This window comes from Pleurodeles waltl, chromosome 9 (genome assembly GCF_031143425.1).
Source record: "Pleurodeles waltl isolate 20211129_DDA chromosome 9, aPleWal1.hap1.20221129, whole genome shotgun sequence".
Classification (NCBI taxonomy): Eukaryota; Metazoa; Chordata; class Amphibia; order Caudata; family Salamandridae; genus Pleurodeles; species Pleurodeles waltl.
The window spans coordinates 166,621,451-166,640,832 of record NC_090448.1 but is presented as its reverse complement, the minus strand read 5'-3'; the positions used below and the strand labels follow the sequence as shown (position 1 = coordinate 166,640,832).

The following is a 19,382-nucleotide window of genomic DNA, read 5'->3' as shown; positions in this document are numbered from 1 at the left end:
TTTGTATTTGATAATTTTGATGTGTCCAGATAGTGTTTTGGGACATTTCCTTCCGTGGGCACTAGGCCTACCCACACAAGTGAGGTAAAAAATGTATTGGGAGACTTGAGGTAACGCTGGGTGGAAGGAAATTTGTGGCTCCTCTCAGATTCCAGAACTTTTTGTCACTGAAATGAGCGGAAAGAGTGTTTTTGTGGCCAAATTTTGAGGTTTACAAAGGATTCTGGGTAACAGAACCTGGCGAGAGCCCCACAAGTCACCCCATCTTGGATTCTCCTAGGTGTCTAGTTTTTAACAATGGCAGGTTTGGTAGGTTTCCCTAAGTGCCGGCTGAGCTAGAGGCCAAAATCCAAAGCTATGCACTTTGCAAAAAAACAGCTCTGTTTTCTTTGGCAAAATGTGATGTGCCCACGTTGTGTTTTGGGGCATTTCGTGTCACAGGCACTAGGCCTACCCAAGTGAGGTACCATTTTTATTGGGAGACTTGGGGGAATGATGGGTGGAAGGAACTGTGTGTCTCCTCTCAGATTCCAGAACTTTCTGTCACAAAAATGTGAGGAAACAGTATTTTTGGCCAAAGTTTGAGGTTTGCAAAGGATTCTGGGTAACAGAACCTGGTAAGAGCCCCACAAGTCACCACATCTTGGATTCCCTTAGGTGTCTAGTTTTCAAACATTTGCAGGTTTGGTAGGTTTCTATAGGTGCTGGCTGAGCTAGAGGCCAAAATCCACAGCTAAGCACTTTGCAATAAACAGCTCTGTTTTCTTTGGGAAAATGTGATGTTCCCACGTTGTGTTTTGGGGCATTTCCAGTCACGGGCGCTAGGTCTACCCACACAATTGAGGTACCATTTTTATCGGGAGATGTGAGGTAACACTGGGGGGAAGGAAATTTGTGGCTCCTATCAGATTCCAGAACTTTCTGTCACCGAAATGAGAGGAAAAAGTGTTTTTTGGTCAAATGTTGAGGTTTGCAAAGGATTCTGGGTAACAGAACCTGGTGGGGGCCCCACAAGTCACCCCATTTTGGAATCCCCTAGGTGTCTATTTTTCAAAAATGTGCAGGTTTGTTAGGTTTCCCTAGGTGCCGGCTGAGCTACAGGCCATAATCCACATCTAGGCACTTTGCAAAAAACAGCTCTGTTTTCTTTGGGAAAATGTGATGTGTCCATGTTGTGTTTTGGGGCATTTCCTGTTGCGGGCGCTAGGCCTACCCACACAAGTGAAGTACTATTTATATCGGGGGCCTACCCACACAAGTGAGGTACCATTTATATCGGGAGACTTGGGGGAACGCTGGGTCAAAGGAAATTTGTGGCTTCTCTCAGATTCCAGAACTTTCTGTCACTGAAATGTGAAGAAAAAAGTGTTTTTTTGGCCAAATTTTTAGGTTTCCAAAGGATTCTGGGTAACAGAACCTGGTGAGAGCACCACAAGTCACCCCATCTTGGATTCCCCTACGTGTCTAGTTTTAAAAAATGCGCAGGTTTGGTAGGTTTCCCTAGGTGCCAGCTGAGCTACAGGCCATAATCCACATCTAGGCACTTTGCAAAAAACAGCTCTGTTTTCTTTGGGAAAATGTGATGTGTCCATGTTGTGTTTTGGGGCATTTCCTGTTGCGGGCGCTAGGCCTACCCACACAAGTGAGGAAACATTTATATTGGGGGCCTACCCACACAAGTGAGGTACCATTTATATCGGGAGACTTGGGGGAACGCTGGGTCAAAGGAAATTTGTGGCTCCTCTCAGATTCCAGAACTTTCTGTCACTGAAATATGAAGAAAAAAGTGTTTTTTGGCACAATTTTGAGGTTTGCAAAGGATTCTGGGTAACAGAACCTGGTGAGAGCCCCACAAGTCACCCCATCTTGGATTCCCCCATGTGTCTAGTTTTAAAAAAATTGCAGGTTTGGTAGGTTTCCCTAGGTGCCGGCTGTAGTAGAGGCCAAAATCTACAGCTAGGCACTTTGCAAAAAAAATGTCAGATTTCAATGTAAAAATGTGATGTGTCCATGTTGCATTTCCTGTTGTGAGCATTAGGCCTACCCACGCAAGTGAGGTACCATTTCTATTGGGAAACAAGTGTTATTGCCCCTTGTCTTTCTCGGCATTGTTTCCTTCCAAATGTAAGAAAGTGTGTAAAAAAAGACATCTATTTAAGAAATGCCCTGTATTCACATGCTATTCATGGAACTCAGAGATGTGCAAATAACCACTACTTCTCAACACCTTATCTTGTGCCCATTTTGAAAATACAAAGATTTCCATGATACCTATTTTTCAGTCTTTATATTTCAGCAAATAAATTGCTGAATACCCGATATAGAATGAAAACCTATTGCAAGGTGCAGCTCATTTATTGGCTCTGGGAACCTAGGGTTCTTGATGAACCTACAAGCCCAATATATCTTCGCAACCAGAAGAGTCCAGCAGATGTAACGGTATATTGTTTTAAAAAATCTGACTTTGCAGGAAAAAGTTACAGAGTAAAATGTTGAGAAAAAGGGCTGTTTTGTTCACCTCAATTTCAATATTTTTTTATTTCAGCTGTTATTTTCTGTAGGATCTACACAAATGACCCCTTGCTGAATTCAGAATTTTTTCTACTTTTCAGAAATGTTTAGCTGTCCAGGATCCAGCATTGGTTTCACACCCATTTCTGTCACTAAGTGGAAGGAGGCTGAAAGCACAAAAAATAGTAAAAATGGAGTATGCCTGTTCCTGAAACTGGGAAGCTGGTGATTTTAGCACCGCAAACCCTTTGTTGATGCCATTTTCAGGAAAACAACCACCAGCCTTCTTCTGCAGCCCTTTTTCCACATATTTTTTTTTCAACAAAATTTTTGCTGTATTTTGGCTAATTTCTTAGTCTCCTTCAGGGGAATCCACAAACTCTGGGTACCGCTAGAATCCCTAAGATTTTGGGAAACAAGGACGCAAATTTGGTGTGGGTAGCTTATGTGGAGAAAAAGTTATGGGGGCCTAAGAGCGAACTGCCCTAATTAGCCAAAAAAGGGCCTGGCAGCGAAGGGGTTAATCATAAAAATCCACCTGAGGTTTCCAAACGTACACATTTCAGAATCAATAAATAACGTTTATAGTAACCACAAACAAGCATTGACCAACAAAAACTTTGTAAACTTAAATGGTTGGTTGGGCTACTCTAGCCTGAGTTGGGTGACTAGGTCCAGCAGGACACAGGTCGAGGGAGCCAGAAAGGATACTTTGGGCAATTATTTGGTCCAGGGGGCATATTTAAAGCAAAATCCAAACCTTATAGGATGACTGCCATAGACATCAATAGAGTGGTTCTGAAACTGAGTTGCTCAAAGGATGCTCTGGATGTGGTGAGACTGATGGGGTGTCTTTGGGGTTGCTCCTCAGTCCACAGGTGAAGTGGGGTGAACTTGGCCACAAAGACTGGGACCCCTTAAAATCCTCTATGCTGCAGTAGCTATCAGCTGATGCTTGGCTATTTGCCAGTCTGTACTGTGGTTGGGACAAAATCCTTAGGTCCCTAGTGTCCCTTGGGTACGACAAATACAGACTTTGATGGCACACCCAGGTCTGGAAGACACAGGAGCAACTTTTGGCTATCTGGGATTTGTCCTCTTGAGTGCCTGGAGAATGGTAGCAGCAAAACTCTTGTGATTGCAACCAACTTGTTGGTTTGGGCTTCTTCGGTCTTGTTTCCCCAGAGATGGTTCCAGGAGATCAGACAACTGATCCTTGGAGTCACTGTAGGGCTGTAGGTTAGGAGCCAAATCTTTCCCTTTTTGCCTGCATTTGCTTTTTTTGCCCACCGGGTGGGCCATGCCTCTGGAGGGAAATACTGTTTATATTAAGGCGAGGGCACATTCCCCCCTGAAGCCAATTTCAGCCCTGGGATCCCATTCCCTCGGGCTTGGCCAATTTCATAAACAACGAGCCCCCCTCCCAGGCCAATCTTGGCCATGGGGACCCCATTACTGAGGACCTGGCTGATTTCTAAAAAGGGGAAGGGGTGCCCAAGCACACCCCCATCCCTGGGCCACGCTTGGCCCTGGGGATCCCATTCCCCAAGGCCCGGCTGTGCATACCAAAGGGAGCGAGGCTGCATCACTCCCTCTCCCGGTGCCAATAATGACCCTAGGGACCTCATACCCAAGGGCATGGCTCCAGCTATGTCCGAGAGCACCTACCCCTAGGACATAGCAGCTTTCTTGCCCACACCGTTGCTAGTAGGAAACCTTTGTTTCCTCTCACTTTATTAGAGCAATTTTAAAGCTCCCGCCAAGCAAGAGCAAACACTAAGGCGGTCATTCCGACCCTGGCGGTCATGGACCGCCAGGGCCGGGGACTGCGGGAGCACCGCCAACAGGCTGGCGGTGCTCCCAAGGGCATTCTGACCGCGGCGGTACAGCCGCAGTCAGAAACGGAAAACCGGCGTTGTACCGCCGGTTTTCCGCTGCCCTGGGGAATCCTCCATGGCGGCGCAGCTTGCTGCGCCGCCATGGGGATTCCGACCCCCATACCGCCATCCTGTTCCTGGCGGTTTTGGCCGCCAGGAACAGGATGGCGGTATGGGGTGTCGTGGGGCCCCTGGGGGCCCCTGCTGTGCCCATGCCAATGGCATGGGCACTGCAGGGGCCCCCGTAACAGGGCCCCACCATGATTTTCAGTGTCTGCCATGCAGACACTGAAAATCGCGACGGGTGCAACTGCACCCGTCGCACCCCTTCCACTCCGCCGGCTCCATTCGGAGCCGGCATCCTTGTGGAAGGGTGTTTCCCACTGGGCTGGCGGGCGGCCTTCTGGCGGTCGCCCGCCAGCCCAGCGGCAAACCCAGAATACCCGCGGCGGTCTTGTGACCGCGCAGCGGTATTCTGGCGGCTCCCGCCGGCCCTGCGGATACCGCGGCCGGCGGGAGTCAGAATGACCCCCTAAGTCCTCTCAAAGCGGGTGGGAGCATGTAAAATGCTCCCGCCAGCTAGGAGCAAACTTTAATTTCATTTCATTTGAAAAAATTGCTCCCGCCCTCAGGGAGCAGCAATTTTTGCTGTTCACTGTGGGCGGGAGCAATGGCAGTTTATGCTGCAGGTGTTGGGGCCGGCTGGGACTGCAGCGGCATTGGGGCTACCCGCGCAGCCCTCAACAATGAAGTAGTGGTTGCCCTGGGTGGGATCCAGGGCACCCACCCTATAACGGCCAGGCCCCAGGGAATTTTGTCCCAGGGAGTGGGGGCTGCTTGCACCCCTCACAGTTCATATTGTGGCTGGGCCCCAGAAGATGTTGCCCCCCAGGGCCAAAATCAGCCTCAGGAGGTGGGCCACATGCGCCCATTTAACAATTAAATAGGCCCTGTGGGCGGGGGTCCTCAGGGCCAATATTGTCCCAGGAAGGAGGGACTACATGCCCCTCCCCATTCGAAATATGGCCAGGCACAGGGAGATGGGGTCCCCAGGGCCAGAAATGAGCCCGGGGAGGACAGTCGCATGCCCCCTCCCCATTTCCAATATGGCCATGCCTCAGGATATGGAGTCCCCCAGGTCAATTACGGGCCAGGAAAGGGGGCCATGTACCCCCAATGCCTAAAAAATATGGTGGGCCCTGGGGGATGGTGTCCCCAGGGCCAAGTTCGGCAGAGAGAGGATGGCTGCATGCCCCCTCGCAGATTAGCTGCCTTTGGAGGGTTGACTACCGGGCCACGTTTGGCGAAGGCTGTGTGTGTTGTGGGTTTGGCTGCAAGCCAGGGGTTAGCTGCAGTGCCTGGCAGCAGGCAGGTGCGTGGGGTTGGCTGCATGCAGTGGGTTTGCTGCAGGGTGTGGCCAACCCCCTGCCGCGCATGACCAAAGGCTGTAACTCAGTGGATTAACGTATGGTAATTAAATATTACTTTACATTGAAAAAAACATAGAAAATCACTGAAATCAAATGCTACAGGGACTTTATAGTTAGGAAATAGAATTTAAAAAACCTTAGAAATTCTCTAGGAAAACTAAAGGTTACAGGGACATTATAGTTAGGTTCACAATTTACACACACAAAACCACAGAAATTCAGCAGTTACAGTTAGGGTTATCTCAAGAAAACATAACATGTCTACGTAGGTAACTATAACTGGTGCCCTTGCCATGCACTGCTAATTACGTCACATATTACATCATTCTATGAAATCATTGATAATATCAGTGTAACATTTGCTGTAAAAGTATTGATAAGAAAAATGTGCATGGTGGGGGCACGAGTTATAGTTACCTTGAGCACAAGTCAGTTTCTTGGGTTAACTCTGACTGCTGGATTTCTCTGCTTTTGTATGTGGAAATTGTGAACCTAACTATAACATCCCTGTAACCTTTGCTTAATTTAGGGATTATATATTTCTCACTGAAACAGCACAGTCAAAGCACAGTTATGGTTATAAAAATGAAAATCGCCAGTTATGGTTGGGAAAAGTAATCATAACTCGTTGCCCCACCATGCACTGGTTATGACCTTACATAAGACATCACTCATAGCATGGTAAATGGTATTCCTTAGAGCAATTTAATGTAAATTTGGATTTGGAAAGGCCACAGGACATACAGTTTTTTTTTTATACATTGATGTCTAGTAGCTCTAACTAGACTGTCATTACAGAATCCACAGGCTCAAACTAAGGCATAAGAAGTTTAAAAGTAAAACATTTCAATACACATAGCCAAAACATCTGGCTTTGTCAATGCGTGTTCAAAAGGTTACGCAGCCCTGTTCCAGGACAGCAGAAAATTGAACGGTGTGCATCCAAAGCGTATACCTCGTAGGATAATTACAGTGTTTTGAACACATACCAGACATTCAACATTACGAATTAGTTGGGCAACATACTATGTTACACAATGCAAATCAAACAAACTAGCCTCAAGGAAAGCACGTAAAGACACAAACAATCCTGCTATATGGTTACACATCTAATTAGAATAGATATAAATAAATATATACACATACAAACTGATCTTACCAAGGTAGTTATCGTCATCTGGTTTCCGAGAGTAACTGTGTTGTCGCACATCAATATTAGTAGCACCAGCTGGAATACGAACCACCGTATTATAACCTGAAATTATTTCACACAAATCAAGATTACTGTTCAATGTCTTCTCTGTTTATTGAAGTGTACAAATATAGAATTGTGTGCACACCACGAAAATGAAAATCAATTACATAAAGTGAAGATGACAACAGCACAATGCCTCATTTCACAGAAACAACCATGCAACCAGAAGGAGTTCACAGAATGAAGGAAGTAAAGCTGGTTATGTGTCTGAAAGGCGCGTTTCTGTGCAAAATTATAGGAATGACAAAGTGCACATATGAACACACGTGCAATAGCCATGACATAATGAAATAAATTGCTAGTTAACGTTAAGTCTATTGTACACAGTGTGTTAGGTCAGATGTAAACATTGCATACTAGTTCATGTTAGTGGGTGTCCCTTACCATAATGTACTGTATTAAATGTGCCTGCAATCGTTTTGCAGGAAGAATTATCGCCTCCACATACACCGCATTTGTCTCTTCTGGCTTTTGAATTGAGCACATGGTCACACCCAGCTTGCTTTAGCAGGAAAAATAAATAAAAAATAAAAGGACATTGAACAAAACATAAATTCGAGCCTCAACAAAGCACCCACGTTTCAAGCCATTTTAATAAACCTGCAGGCGAATGGGGAGTAAGCACGTGTGCTGACCATGGCATTGATGGGAATATTTAAAATAATAAAACAACTTAAAAATAACATATTTAGAACACAAAATAGATTATAAATTATAAACATATTGTTACTGAGAGCAAGAAATCAAATGACATCTTCGAGCAGCACTGAAATAAAACAGCGACAGCAATAGCTACCTTATTTCACTGTAATTCCAGTCAATGATTAAAGGCCATTAATTATTATGGAGGTTTGGCATCTTGAACCACATTACCTTGTAAACTAGACAAAGAAGCATAGTATGTAGTAGCAGTTCACGAGATCTATGAAATGGACAGGTGCATTTTGAAAAAACAATAACCCCAAATTAAATAAACGGACTAGTCTGTACCCCCATCATAAATATTAAAAGATCATAGCACAGGTTATGGATAAGTACATTTAGTAGGTAGTCTACTACACCTGGAATTTCCTTAGATTTATGAAATCATAACACAGATGCGTTGTGCTACAAAATTGCAAATCTTCTATAAGTTACATCTTGAGTGGCTTCTGCTTCCAGGGACTCAATGTTACTGTCACAGTCTAAGCCCTGAAGATTGCCTTTAGATAAAAATGCAAGCCATATTTTTACCCGAATTCTTTACATTTTGAACTCATTTTACAGGCAAAATGTGTCTCAAACTTTTATAGATGCTGTACAAAGGCTGCAACCACCGCGTGGTTAACTTGTCCCGATAACAGCCATAAACTTTATAAATTGCAATCTTTTTTATAGTGGTTTGCACTTTTGATGGTGACAGAACAAAAACAAACCAAGTTCAATAGTAGTGCCTCCACTTCAACCACAACGGAAATGAAATGCCCTTTAATATCAGCTGCGGATAACCACTCGTTGCAGTATTGCCTACATCTGCTAAATAGACCTTCAGAGACAGACTCACTGACCTCCAAAATGTCAACTGAAGTAACAGAGACCAGTCACAGAGACAGTGCTTTGGAGAATGTTTGTTGAAAATGTTAAGTCTGTCAGAACATTTTCTATTTTAGAATCTTAAGTTTCCACATAAATGCCAGTTTTTGTTTGTCAAATTGTTTTACATCTGTACTAATTGTGTTGAAAAGCAATATGTTCACTGCATGATAGTTTTCTAGTCACCAACCACTTCTGTAGCCCAACAGGTGTCACAATTAACCAGGGCATCTGCATACAACACAGAGTTTACTCGTACACCATTGAATTTTGGATTTTCACCCTTAGCCTTCTGTGAGATGGTCGGCAGGTGTATAAACGGGGAGAAAAACAAATGAGCAAACACTCAATATCGCTCAAGGCTATTTGTAATGTTACCCTTGGCAGTCATTCCCCTTCATAGTCAAAACTGGTCACTGCCCATATGTCTTTATGAAAGGCCACTTATAATTGGAATAACCCATTTAGGAGGACCCTCTTACCAGTTTGGAATAAAGAAGCCCTCCTTTCACAAACTGTTTTTTGATCAATGTAAGTACATAAAAAAATATGGTGCAAGTTTGACTGGCCCATGCTAAACCCAGTCTGTCCTTTAGCGATTAGCATGTTAGCACTAGCACATTCTTCTACCTTTCGTGCTAGCAAACAGGCAAATATTTCTGAGGAATCTTCAATAAGTGAGGCAAAACAGTAAGCCATGGGCCTTTCAACTTTTCCTCTTTTAAAAATGGATCTGAAAGTCCTTCCAAGTTGTTGGTGTCATACCAGTATTCCTCCCATTGTTATATCATGGACAAGGAGGATCTGCCCAAGTTCTCTGGATATATGTGTATATATGTGTGTGTGCATATATACACTCATACATATATAATATATATATATATATATATATATATATATATATATATATATATAGCGCTACTTACCCAATAAGCATCTTCTTGTGGCACGTAGTGCTGTAGATTCACATGTTCTGCATACTTCTGTCATCTAGTGCTGGGTCCGGAAGGTTGCAAGCTGTTTTTCCATGAAAAGTATTTCAAGTCAGGAAGTGTAGTTTTGCCTTCTGTCTCTTTCTGCTTGTAATGCACACAGGCATCAACTCCATTGCTAGATCGTTTTCCTGCAGACGGGTGAGAATGGAGTGTAGTGAGAGAGTAAAGATTGCAATGTCCATGCAAATGTATTTAGGTATCATTGTAAAAAGACCGCAACAGCCAGGGGTGTCCAGGGAGGAGGGTAGGTGCATGTGAATCTACAGCACTACATGCCACAAACAGATGCTTCTGGGTAGGTAACATTTTCCGTTTGATATCATGTGTGATACAGACTGCAAGCAATGCCCCTTAAAAAGGATGGCTAAACTGTGGGTGTTGCAGTGGTATGAAAAACTGTACCTAGCACTGCCTGACCTACATTAGCTTGTTGGCATGATATGACATTTACTCAATAATGCTCGGTGAAGGTGTGTGATGTGGACTACATAGCTGCCTTGCATATGTCAGCTATGGGAATATTTCCTAAAAAGGCCAATGTTGCTCCTTTTTTATGAGTGGAGTGGGCTCTAGGAAGAACAGGTAATGGTCTTTTGGCTCTAGCATAACAAGTTTGGGTGCATTTTCCAATCCACCTGGCTATGCCGGATTTGGATATAGGGCTGCCTTTAAGTGGTGGTTGTTTGGTCTTTCTAAAGGTTTTAGTTCTATCAATGTAGAACATAAGCATTCTCTTAACATGTAGAGTGTGAAGAGCCCTTTCAGCAACAAAATCTGGTTGCAGAAAGAAGACTGGCAATTCAATAGATCAATCAGCACCAGGTCTGCAACCTCTGAGATACCACTTTTGGTAGGAATTTAGGTTTAGTGCGAAAAACCACTTTATCCTTGTGTATTTGTAAAAAAAGGGGTCTTGCAGGGTTAAAGCCTGGAGCTCACTGAGACGCCTTAGTGAAGTGATAGCAACTAAATGCCATCTTCCATGATCCAAACTGAAAGTGGGCATGCATGTACAGGATCAAACGTTGGACCCATGAGTCTTGTAAGTACAATATTAAGATGCCAGGAAAGCACAGAAGGAGTTCTTGGAGGAATCACTTGCTTAAATCCTCCCATTAGGGCCTTGATGACTGGAATTTTGAAAAGGGGAAAGATGCTGTCTGTTTTGAAGGAAAGCAACTATGGCTGCCAGATTTATGGAGGTTTACACTAAATTTGCTTTTTGCAAATGGAGAATATATGAAAAAGTACCCTGCACGATGACTTTGAAAGGGTCTACTTGATAGACAGTAGGAAACAAAAAGTTTCCATTTTGATGCATAACATGCCATAGTGATGGGTCTATGTGTCTCCTTAAGGATATCCATGCATTCTTGAGGCAGGTTGATATATTCAAACTCTATGACCTCAGGAGCCATATCGCACTGCATAATTCCTTGGGATTTGGGTGCCTCATTTGACCATGGTTCTGAGTCAGAAGGTCTGGGTTGAGGGAAAGCTTCTCATGAGGAACTACTGACAGTTCTAGAAGAGTGGTGAACCATTGTTGCTGGGTCCATGTGGGGGCCATCAGAATCAGTGTGATTTGCCCGAGCTTCCATATCTGAAATGGAAGGAGAGGGAGAGGCAGAAAAGCGAAGGAATATATATCTGACCAGTTCATCCATAGAGCATTGCCTTTGGACTGAGGGTGCGGGAACCTGGAGGCAAAGTGTGGGCAGTTTGCGTTTTCTTTTGTTGCAAATAGTTCTATGTCTGAGAACCACCACTTTTGAAAGTATGGAAGCAGGACTTGTGTTTGAAGTTACCACTCATGGAATTGTTGCTGCATCCGCTAATTGTTGTGGTGAATGGCATGATGCCAGATGGTTTGCAATAGGTGAGACAGCTGTATAGAATGTGCCCCACTTATTTTTCACATAATATATGGTTGTCATGTTGTCTGTGTGGATCAGGTTAGGTGTGAACGCTTTATAGCACTAGTTAAACAGTGAGAAGTTCTAGGTAACTGATGTGCATACTGCAGTGTTTTGGATTCTAAGTATCTTAGACTGTGAGATTCTGAAAGTGAGCACACCAGCCTTTCTGTGATGCGCCCATTGTCAGGATCATCTGAGGAATAGTGCAGGCTGCCCCTTCAACAAGGTGTTTTTATTACATCACTGCAGAGAGTGATAGGTATGGCTGACTACAACACTAGATCCTCCAGACAACTCTGTGAATGAAACCACCGATGAGCTAGGCATTACTGCAATGGACACACATGCAGGCAGGAATTTAGCACTATGGCAATGCAAGAAGCCATCATGCCTAGAAGTCTCATGACACATTTGACAGTGACTTGATGACTGGGACAAAAACACAAAAGTTGTGTTTGAAAGTTTTGCACCCTTGGTGTGTTGGGATAAGCTAATCCCAGCTGCATGTTCAGAACAGCCCGAGATAGGGTTGGATCTGAAGCAGCTGAAGATGAGATTTTTGAAAATTAATAGTGAAGTCTAGTTGATGAAGCAAGTCTATGGTGACTTGGATGTGATGTAGACATAGTTTGAGAGTGCTGGCTTTGATAAGCCAGCCATCTAAATATGGAAAAACCTGATATTTTGTCTGCACAAGCAAGTTGCTAACACTGCAAGACATTTTGTGAAAACCCATGGTGTAGTAGTTACCCCAAATGGGAGTGCTTTGAATGAATAGTGGTTGCCTGCTGTCACAAATCTGAGGTATTTTCAATGTGCTTGGTGTATAGGGATGTGAAAGTAAGCATCCCTCAAGTCTAGTACTGAGATAAACTTGCCTTGCTGAAGGAGTGGGATCACATCATGAGGTGTTACCATGTGAAAATGCTCTGACATGAAGTAATAATTTAAGGGCCTGAGATCTAGAATAGGCCTTGACGATCCATCCTTTTTGGGGATCAGAAAGTACAGGGAGTCGACTCCTGTCCCTTAATGGTGTGAAGGAACGGGTTCTATGGCTCCTTTGTTTAGGAGAGCCTCAACTTCCTGTTTGAGCAGAGTGATGTGTTTTGGAGAAAGTTTGTAAGTGTGAGGGGGAATGTTTGGAGATGTGGAAACAAGCTCCAGATTGTAATCATGTTGGATAATTTCCAATACCCATTGATCTGATGTTATATTTTGCCAGACAGGGAGGAACTGTTGTAGATGTCCCCTGACAGGTAATGAGTAGTCAGGGGAAGGCGAAGGCAGTCACTGCTTTGTGGCAGTTGAGGAGCCATGTGGGGAGTGTGTTTTGCCTCTTCCTTTATTATTACTTCCCCTGTATGAACCTCTATAGAAGCCTCTAGGGAGAATGTCTGCCTTGACCTTTGTGATAGGGAGACGAGGTGTCCGTGGCCACAGCTTTGAAGGCCGCTTTGAAGGATGGTCAGTGAAAGGACACACGTGCAGCAGGGGTCTACAGGGAACCCCACTAATTTAGCCATTTCAGTGTCCTTCTTTATTTTTTCAAATGTCTGGTCGACATGTTGGCCAAAGAGGTGTTCCTTATGGCAAGATACATTTAGTATGGTCTATTGTACCTCTTGCTTAAAGTCGGATATGTGAAGCCACCCATGTCGGTACAAAGGCATGGTTGTGTTTATTCCTCTGGTGGCTGTGTCAGTGGAATCTAAAGCACAACAAATTAAATTATTAGAAATAAGCTGTCCCTCACTAAGAATCTCTTGACCCCTTTTCCTGTACTGCTCTGGGAGGTATTGGAGGAGTTCATCCAAATCGTCCCAGTGGGCACGATTGTGTCTGGCTAACAGCCTTTGTGTGTTTGCTATACGCCAGCTTGGGCTGCAACCCGCTTGCTAGAGGCATCCATAAGCTTGGTCTCATTATCAGGAGATGGAGCACCACTAGCAGGCTGAGAATTTGCTCTCTTTCTAGGATTGGAGACCATCTGTGAATCAGGGGAAATCTGACTTCTAATGAAAATAGGGTCTGGGGTGAAGCCTTATATTTCTTTTCCACAAGCGGTGTAATGATGCATACCCTACCAGGATCTTTAAAGATATCCTCTAAGTGCCTCATCAGCATTTGGAGATACTGTACTGCCCTGTGAGAAGTGGAGAGGGTTTCACAAGGAGATCATCCTGAGTGGGCTCTTTATCTAAGGGCACCTGGTGGTAAGTGTCCGCCCTACTGTTAAGCTCCTGAAAGGAGGTGGTGTCATCTGTTGAAGATGGTCTGGCAGGGTAGATATTTTGATCGATGTGGGGATCGACATCGTAATTTAACCAAAGGTCTGTATAATGTGAGAAAGAGAGTGTGTCATCCCTGCTCCCTGATCACCATTAAAAGACTGAGCAGAACCGTGAGGGGTGATGTCAAGAGGGCCACCCTGTGAATGAGGAGGTGAGGGCGAGGGTGGTGGAGGTGGTGTAGGTAGTGGAGGAGAGGTAGGTAGAGGAGGGTGTACAGCAGCAGAGTCTTTATCCATCCTGTTACTTTTTGCAGGAGGCACAGGCACATCAACAGCCTCTCCAAACTAAAACTCTCTCTTTAAAGGGGTAGTAATAACAGCTTTGACCAAGATACAGCCAGTCTGTGGTTGTATATGAAGCCGTGTCTGCTTGGTGTTGAGATGCTGCTTTATCTTATGGAGGATGGGCTTGATAAAGGTGCTCAGCAGGACAAGGGAGCCAGTACTCACTGTATGTTGTGCTAGAGGGAGATCTTGCATCTTAAGGAATGGGTCCACATCCGAATCGGAGTACTCTACCGAAAAGGCCTACTCCCTCTTATTTGCCGAGCCCCATTGTGTTTCTGGTTTCAGCTACGACTCAACATCTAGTTCTCCAAAGATGTCCAGTATCACTTTGATCTCCTGTCGCTGCATCTCACGGTGGTGTGCCCTTTGAACCCGTAAAGTTTTCTTGTATCGAAAAGACTGCCAAGCCTCACAGCTCTCCTCTTTATGGTCCGGGGACAAACAGAGGTTGCAGACCTGGTGCTGATCGATCGGTGGGAACTTCGCAGGGCCCGTTCCACTAGCAGTTCATTCTTGAGTTGGTCAAATAGAGAGGTCCTCTGTCAGAGCGTGCTTATCTGACAGATGATTTCTTTTCATCCCGAAAAGCATGGAATGGAATATGTATGTTCAAAAACAATACCGAAGGTGGGGGATGTATCCTGAACTGAAAGAGTCTGAAAAGACAGTCTTGACCCAGAGCTCGATGAAACACAACCGGACTCAATGGCAGAAACAATCTAACAATGGAGACGATGCCCATGCGCATTACCAGCAAAAGGAGGAGTCATTACACCTTGGGACTCAAAAGACTTTTGAAAGAAAAACAACTTTCAACCTTCCGGACCCAACACTAGATGGCAGAACTATGCATATAAGCATATATATGGATATATATATATATATATACACTGAAAAAAAACAAATGTTACAGGGACATTATAGTTAGGCTAATGTTTTACCCATACAAAACTATAGAAATTAAGCAGTTACCTATATTTATGTTAAGAAACTATAATTCATTGCCCAAAGTTACTTTCGGCACAAGCTATAGTTTCTTCAGATCAGTATAATTCTAACTATAACTGCTGAATTTCTATGGTTTCATATGGGTAAAACGTCAACTTAACTGTGATATCCCTGTAACCTTTGCTTTTTTTCAGTGAATTTGTATGGTTTTGTAATGCACATGTTAATATTTTTCAGGTTGCGGCCAGTTGATCAGCGCCTTGGCTTTCCCCTGGATTCGAGGAGGATCCACAGAGGATTTGAGGATCTGCAGATCAGCTGAAAAAAGGGGCAATTTTTGCCCATGATGGGTCCCTAAGGGACCCGTCCACGTGTCCAATGGGGTCAGAATACCTGTATCCTGACCCCTTATATATTTTTACACTGTTTTTTCCCACCCCCCCAGGCAATGCGAGAAACAAAATGGTGGCAACTTTTCTGTTAGAAAGCAGCCTGTCAATCAGGGCCTTGCTTTTTCTCTGGATCCACATACAATCTGTGGAGGATCCACATCCCTATATACACACTTTGGTTTTCAATTAATAACTAGAAAACTACTGAACGGATTTACACCAAATAACGGAAGAGCTAGCTTTCTGCCAAATATGGTGTAAATCTGTCCAGCAACATAGTCATTTTCAATATCCATATGGAAATTAGCATGGGGAAAACGTGTTTTGGGACCCCTCTCCACTTTTTCTCATCCCCCGCTTGACGGATCACCCGCTCCCTTGCAGGAGCTGAAGTAAGCGTAAATTTTTTGGGGAAAATTTCATGAAGATTCCTCAACCGGTGCCAAAGACGCTTTTTCAATGGAAACTAGGTCTTAACTACAACATACAGGCGGCCGCCAGTATTTTATATATATATATATATATATATATATATATATATAATGTAAATATATATACACATATAATCCAACACTAGATGGCAGTGTATCTAATCTTCAGCCACACATGCCATCAAACAAACACACATATATCACGTCCATTAGTTTGCAGGATTTCCTGCCACTTGATATCCACTGACCACAGCTGGGTAGTGAACCCCCAATCATCAAAATGCAGGCTGTTCAGCAGAATGCCCCCAGGGTCCGAGGGTTTACGAAAACCAACAATATTCCAAACTCTCTTGCCAGCAGTGATTTACTGATTACTGCCTGAGATTGACAGAATCATAACACCTCTGAATGACAAATGCACGAAGCAAGAATGTGAGAGAGAGATGAATAAGTTGACCAACAGATTGCATAAAGCTGATAAAGAATTAAAAGCAAAAAATACAACATACATTTAATCAGGATCTGATTGATTATGAGAAGGGCCAAATTTTAACTTTTGGGCAAAAATATGATCATTTGAAGAAGAAGCAACAGGAACACACAGGCTCATGAAGAGAGACAGAGGCAACAGGCACAGGATTGGCTGAATCAATGAAATTGGTTATGACTGAAGAGACAAATCAAGGAAAACACATGGGTAGTGATACCTCAGTCCACTCAGACATGGTTGGAGTAAAAGCCGACATTTTAATGGAATTCAATCTCATGACCCAAGGAAAGTTAGCCGCTCAACTGAGCAGGGAATCACCGGGCCATAGAGGTTGAGAAGGAAGAGAGGAAACAGAAGAGGCACAAGAAAAATAGACAAAGCTGGAGAATCTATGGGAATGCAGGAAAGATGCCAAACATCTTTGAAATAATGGACCATAAAACGGTGGTAAATCTTTTGCACCTTATTCTAAATGATTATCAGATAGACGTACTGTCATTACGCCTCCCTTTCTGCCCTTTTTGATTACAAAGAGTTGCATTGACTTGTTTCACTTTATTAGAAAATTAAAGCTCAAAAGATGGTTTGCCACAAAGCACTTTCATGACAAATCAAGGACGGACCTAACTTAATTATAAGTGGCAATGAGGTGTTGCATAAACTAAGTGAATTCGATGACAATGTGAATAGTATGCCTGACCCTATTCTCAATCTGGCTAATGTTGAAATTAATTTTGACATGAGCTGTCCAAATGGTTTCAGACCGAAATCAGTATTTTTCCCGCCCACATTAAATGACCAAATAGATGTGTCTGAAAGAGAAGTAGTCAAAGAATTCAAAAAGAAAAAAGTACAAGAGGGGCTGGAGTTGGAGTAATCTTTAAACCAGACACTGGGAGGCAATCAGGGAATTATAAGGGAATGACAAAATCGTAATTAAAAAATCTTATAAGGGATGGAATTATGTGATCCTGCCAATCGAGATGTATCTACATGAGGGCAACAGACAGTTGCAGGGCAGAGCCAATTATGAGCCCTCCAGTAAGGAGGTGATGATGAAAACCAACAAGAGTTATTATGATAAACTCATTGATTGGAGAGAATGGGAAGAGTAGCAATTGTTAGAAGGGGAAGAGTAGCAATTGTTGCAATGTTAGTTCCCCAGAATCCCAGCACATTATTTTTTGCCAAAATTACTTAAAAGCTCTATTAACCCCCGGGGAGACCTGTTGTTTCTTTGAGGGGCAGTTTATTTGAGAACACTTCTAGGTATGCCAATATTTCTCTACGTCCCATTGTTGAAGCCCTACCATTGTATGTTAGGGATATTGGTGACTTTTTATGTCTTATTGATGGCATCACCTTGGAGGAAAGCTTTCTGCTCATGTGCTTAGATGTCAATAGTTGTTATACATGCACACCTCACAGGACCTGGGATACAGACCAGTAGACATTTTCTTAGGGCATGGTCACTATCCCATCTTCTCCAAATAGAGATGTTGTTAGACATGGGTGTGTTTGACAAATGCTTTTTTCATCTTTGATAAACCGATTTACCTCAGGCCCAGGGGACTGTGTAGGCACTTGTTTCTCCCCCAGTTATGTAGGTTTGTACCTTGGCTTGTGGGAGGAACAGGTGGTCAGTAACATCAATCAGTTTGACAACCATGCTGTCCTATGGGTACAGTGCATCAAAGAAAATTGTTGTATTTGGAAGGGCACCAAGGAATCAGCCCAGGAGTTTGTGGATATTCTGAATGGCAACACATTGAATTTTAGATTCACCAGCAATATGACTAATGCTAGAATTCAGTTTCTAGATTTAGAGCTGTGCATACATGACACATGATTTAAGAGTAGTCGGTTTAGTAAGAACAGAGCAGGGGACAGCCTGCTGCATTCTAGCAATAATCATCCCAAGAATTTGATCCACAGTATCCCCTTTAATGAGCTACTTGAGAGCCGAGAGGTATTGTAGTTCTGAAACTGCTTTCCAGAAGGAAGTGGAAAATATGTCCAACAGGTTCCTGGAGCAAGGACATTCTAAAACCTCAATTGACAAGGCCTAGGTAGTCTAGGTAAAAAGGGCAGACCTGTTACTGTCTGAGAAGAAATCTGAAACAGACACATAGTCACTACATATCATGACAGAACATGGGAGGTCAAACCCAACTTTTCTATATATGGGCATGTTCTCTAGACAGATGATATCTTGGCATGGCATCTTCAGGAACACCCGAAGTTTACATTTAGGAGGAGTACTCTATTATAGGATGCACTCAGCCGTAGTTCTGCAACACAGCCTAGAGCTACCACTAATACGAAGGGTTTTTTCGCTTGTGGCAATTGTAAGGCCTGTAGGCATAGTGACAACAAGAAATGTATTAATTTTCCATCAGTTCCCGAAAATGTTCAGATTGGGAAACATCTCGTATGCAATTTGGATTTCTTAATTTCTGCATTGTGCTGCCCGTGCAATAAATTCTATATAGGCAGCCTGATATATAAATCCAAGAAAAGTGTCATAGAACATATGCGGGCCATAGATAATGAAGACAAGCAATTCCCTGCTACCTGTCATTTCAAATAAGATCATGATAAAAATGTGAATCCCCTCAAATTGGTTGTACTTGACAGACTTCCATTCAAGAAGAGAGACAGCAACAAGATTCTCGAATTTAGAGGATTAGAAGCCAGATTTATGATTGGCTATGACACTTTACACCCAGTAGGTCTTAGGCTTTCCATTTGATGCACATGTTTAAACTGAAGTCAAGCTAGGACTTTCCCACTTGGGCTTTAGTGACCCAGTTCATTGTTGATCTCTATAGTTTGTGTTGCAACTGTAAACATTGCTGTCACTTGCTACATACCTCAACAATTCAGGTTTAGGGCATTATTGGGGTTCCATTGTGGAGCAGATGTCTCTGTAAAAGAATAGCTTGCACCCGCTCACTTGGGCCTGATTGTGTTTGATGCTA

At 43.4% G+C, this 19,382-nt stretch overlaps 1 protein-coding gene across 1 annotated transcript in view; it reads right to left on the bottom strand.

Annotated features, from left to right (window-relative positions):
* ADAMTS9 (ADAM metallopeptidase with thrombospondin type 1 motif 9) overlaps positions 1 to 19,382 on the bottom strand; it is a 704,469-nt gene that overhangs the window by 506,627 nt on the left and 178,460 nt on the right. Inside the window, exons 15-16 of the mRNA XM_069206502.1 lie at positions 7,458 to 7,575; positions 6,978 to 7,073 (exon numbers count right to left, since the gene is read on the bottom strand). Coding sequence (XP_069062603.1) covers positions 6,978 to 7,073; positions 7,458 to 7,575 — 214 coding nt within the window. The remainder of the gene's footprint in view (positions 1 to 6,977; positions 7,074 to 7,457; positions 7,576 to 19,382) is intronic.